Source organism: Arachis ipaensis, chromosome B01 (genome assembly GCF_000816755.2).
Source record: "Arachis ipaensis cultivar K30076 chromosome B01, Araip1.1, whole genome shotgun sequence".
Lineage (NCBI taxonomy): Eukaryota > Viridiplantae > Streptophyta > Magnoliopsida > Fabales > Fabaceae > Arachis > Arachis ipaensis.
In genome coordinates, this window is record NC_029785.2 from 19,720,076 (window position 1) to 19,724,892 (window position 4,817).

The 4,817-nt window shown below is 44.4% G+C and overlaps 1 protein-coding gene across 1 annotated transcript; it reads right to left on the reverse strand.

The window, feature by feature from the left end:
• LOC107647844 lies at positions 1,028–2,595 on the reverse strand. Its single transcript, XM_016351890.1, has 2 exons — positions 2,313–2,595; positions 1,028–2,187 (listed from the first exon to the last, which is right to left on the reverse strand). The coding sequence occupies exons 1-2, from the start codon at positions 2,593–2,595 to the stop codon at positions 1,028–1,030; spliced, it is 1,443 nt and encodes a 480-aa protein (XP_016207376.1).

Below are 4,817 nucleotides of genomic sequence, written 5' to 3' on the forward strand. Positions count from 1 at the left end.
GGGGTGCGAGTGGATCTGGGTGGGGTGGCGGTGATGGTGGGGGTAGTTGGGGCGGGGGTGCTAGCGGATCTGGTTGGGGTGGTGGCAGTGGGGGAGGAGGCAGTGGAGAAGGAGGTGGATCAGCACGGGGAGGTGGTAGTACCTCCAGAGGGCATATTACTGGGCATCAAGTTGATGCAGATGTTGTAGGGGTTGAGGGAACTTTATTCCAGGCTGATGCGGCCACGCTGTTCTCCGACTTCGGCAGCTCGAACCAGATGGAGCAGGTATTCGGTGCTGGTTCAGAGTTTTTTGCAGATTTTGCCCAGTTTGGGAGCCCAGCTGGTGATTACAGGCCACAGTTTGATGGTGTTGCGGTGGATCTCAACGTCGACTTGAATAAAGTGCCGACTGGTTATCAAGGAGGCGAGTTTGCATTGGGAGGCACTCCGGCATCCGCCTTTGGGAGACTGAGACAACACCCACCGCCTGTTGAGCCGGAGCCTGCAGATGCCGCTGATAGCATGCCCCCAGATGCGTTTGTCCCAGTCACACAGCGGAGGAAGCGCGTGATTAAGCCGGCAAAGTGTGGCATTGGTTCACACATGTGTTAGTTATCGGAGTAGTGTTGTTTTTAGAGTTGTTCTTTTGATTTACGTTACTCGTGTTAGGACTTCTTGTTGGAACTTAACTACCTTATTCATCTTGTCTATGTTTATGCTTCTTCATGGGTTTGTATCTTTACATTTGGGAACATGTTTGTGTTTGGTACATGTTTATGCTACTTTATGGGTTTGTATCCTTCCATTCGGGCCATGTTTACGTTCCTTTATTTCGTATATATAAAGTTCGCGTATCACTAGCATGAGGTAATACAAAATAAGTATAAGTCCAAACAAAAAGCATAGTCAATGTAAATTAAAAACAATCGAATTGAAATACATATAGATCACCTTAACAAAGGTTTATAACGAATGTAAACTTAAGAAGTAGACGACATATTATAAAGAAGCATGAGCAATAGTAAACATTCGTAAGCTAACGGTGCCTATGCATTGCTACCTTCGTGCGATCCAGAAGCTCCCAGGCGCTGTGGACAGTTTCTTCTGGTATGACCTGGGGTCCTACACAGTCCGCATCTCTTGGGTCTATCCAGATTCGCCTCATCCATACTATTCCTTATCCTAGTGCTCCGAGGTCTTCCAACTGCAGCCCGCATCATGCCAGGATCAGGGATGACACGAGGTCCCTCGTATACGGGTAAGAGATCGTCGTGGATAGGCGGAGAGAAACCCATCTTGTAAACATTGAACACGGTCTTCATGCGATACACATCATCAACGTATGTCCTCCAGTCCAGTCTGCAAAATGAACATGCTGCAAGCACATGACGACACGGGTAGTGGAGGGCTTGAAAGTACCCATAGTCGCATGTGCGGGCGGATAGAGACACCCGACACACACTCATTGCAATCCTTCCCGCGGTCGGCGCAAGTTCCTCAACGATAAACTCAGAGTTTCCCCTGTCATACAGATCCACCCGCATATTTCTTGAGGCTTGTAGATTCCTCTCGATCGCCTTCACGGTCTGATAGAATTCTTGATTTGCTCCGACTTGAGACTCAGCCTCCTTTCCCTTCCTCACAAAGAGCTCGGCCAAATGCCCATATGTTGACTTAACTAATGAACCCACCGGGAGGTTGCGTGTGCCTTTAAACACGGCGTTGATACACTCAGAGATGTTAGTCATCATATGACCATATCGACGACCACCATCCCGATATTGGGTCCACAACTCCAGTCCAATCCTGTCGCACCATTCTACCATTGCAGGATCTTCCTTCCGCAAAATGTCCATGTAATACCGGTGATCCTCTTCAGTCTTTGCATATGCGGCATTCACGAGAATGCTCCGGGCTTCCTTAGACTTGTATGACAGTGCGAAGTTAGACGCGATGTGTCGCACACAAAATGCCCGGTATGCCGACGGTGGGAGCCATCCACCGTCCTCTGCAAGCAAGGCAGCCTTGATGGCATTGTGCCGATCAGATATGACTAAAATGCCGGGTTGAGGGGTGACATGCTGGCGGAGATTAGTGAGGAAAAACTTCCACGAATCTGTGTTTTCGCCTTCGACTAACCCGAAGCCACTGGGAGAATGTTCGAGTTTCCATCTTGGGCAATAGCCATTAGCAGAGTGCCGCCATACTTCCCATACAAATGGGTCCCATCAATGGATATAAGTGGCTTGCAATACTTAAATGCCTCAATGCATGGAGGAAACGTCCAAAATAGTCGATGAAAGAAAACCGTTGACGCATCCACGGTATTACCTATCCTCACTAGCGAAGTACGCAAAAGCGCAATAGTACCCGGCATATACAACTGAACCCCAATGATCCACCGTGGTATGTAGTTGTAAGACTCCTCCCAATCTCCATATATCTGCGCAATTGCCTTCTGCTTGCCCATCCAAACCTTCCTGTAGCTGGGCCTGAACCCAAACTTCGAAGACACCGCATTCTGTAACACCTTAACCGACACTGATGCATCAGCCATCACCAACGATAAAATCGAGGCACATATGACATGGTAATCGAGCTGCCTGTGATCCATCGATATCTCCGTTGCTAGACACGAGTGTGGTCCATTGTACTTTCTAACTTCCCAGTAGCCTTTCCTTTGTCTCATAGTGACACGGATCAGCCAATTACAACCATTCCCGAACTGGACACACTTCCCATGATACTTCAACTGGTCGGACTCAAACACTTTATACTCTACACCCGCCGAATATTATAACTCTTGATTGTCAGTACGGCTTCCTCTTTTGTTTCAAACCGTTGCCCGACCTCAAACTCGTCCGTGCCAATCACGCTAGGCCTTTCTCTGTGAATCACCGGGTGATGCTGATCTAAGTTTGCGGCCGGGTTCATTGCTTCAAGGTCCAATGTGGTAAAGTGTCGAGGGTACTGCTGCGTACCACTGCTACCATGGGTTTGAGCTCCCACGGCAACTGCAGTGTCCTCTTCGCCGTCGCTCTCGTCACCAATAATTGGTGGCTCCGAATCTGACCCATCATCACCTATAGCCTCGGCAAACGGATCTCTCTCTCTTACCTCCATGAATGCGGGTGCACCATCCACTATAGGTTCAGATCCCATCGCAGCTGCAAGCTGGCCGAAGCTACGCCCATCACCCAAGTCATCACCTGAGACAGGCAAAGCAGCAGCAAAAGATGGGGACAAAACAAGTGGAGTCGCCGGTTGCCCTGTTGGAACGGCGGTGGAAGTTCCTTCTATGACGCCAGTGGGCAGATTCGGAGCAGTTCCCCCGCTGCTGCCCTACACGTCAACCATTCTGACAAACAACTCCAGCGCGCCTAAGTCGGGAAATCTTGATTGACTATGAAATATAACTCGCATGCCGTCATCACCCAACATCGCGTACTTCCCAAACTTAACATAACCTGGCTTCAATGATATCGGAATACGAAAAAATAATTGCTTCACGCGTTTTTTACCACAATTTCCAGCCTTCTCTAATATACTACTGTGCAAATCCATCAACGTCGTTGACGGAGTTATAAACACACCTATCTGCTTTTTGCTAGAAAAAGTTACACCTTCACTTGAGTTTTCATCTATTTTTTCCCGATGATGCACTAACAAGAAAATACTCTCTGCCATCTCTCACACCCTCAACATATGTTTTGTGTGGCTCATCTGTTTGAAACTCGTTTATTTATAGAGTTTCTACCTGCATAAATCGTGCTTGAGTCCTTAGGGTTATAACTTGGGCATAAATCGTCCCAGCCCTTTGAGTGTTACAAAGTAACACATAAATCGTCCCAGGCTCCTAAGGGTCTCAATAACACAAATCGTGGCAGCCCAGTTTGGTTTAGCTCATTAACACGTAAAACCTACTACCCTGGGACGATTTATGCTCTACTTCTAACCCAAGAATTTCTGCCACGATTTACTCTTACTTTGCCTCACAAGTTCATGCATTAATCATCCTAGGGTGAGATTATTCATGTTTTATATAACCCTTTGCACCCAAGGACGATTTATATAATAATACAAAAAGGATAATCACGTTGCAGAATCTGTTTTAGGGGAATCAGGTAATTTTAAAATGCAAACAATTTATTTAAGTAAAAAACCCTATAAAATAGCATATCCTTCCTGTATTAAAGCTTCAAAAGATGCAAAAGATATTTTTTTTTTTTAGGATATCTTCTTTTAAGACACTTGTCTTAACCAGCAGCTGCCAACATCCATCTATACCTATAGATTTTAACAGGCCTTCTACACCAAAAACTTGCCCAAACTTAATTTTACTTCATTAGTTACGGAACAACAATGAACATATATTCTGAATTTAGTATTTTTACATTCCTTTCCAAATTTTTTTCAAAAATGAAACTAAAGAACTGATATTATAACTTTGACTAATGTTGGATCAACCCTACAACTTAGGTTTATGAAATTCAAAGCAAGAAAACTAATCAAATGGTTACTAAATATCAAATTCAAAGAACAACGTTAAGAAATCAATCTAATTCAAATCAAATGAAAATGAAATGTTAGAAGCTTCATCTAGCTTACAAACACAAAAATCTTGAATAAATCTAGTGATATATTATACTCATTGCAATACTAGTGACATTTTTTTTTTGGGTTAAGAGAAAGAATAGAAAAATTAGTAATTATCGCATGGCTTTGGTCCCTTTGGTGCATGAGCTTGATAAGTTGCATCTGTAAGGTATTTTAGTATACACAATTATATACACGACAAAAAAAAATATTAAAACATATATATATATATATATATAA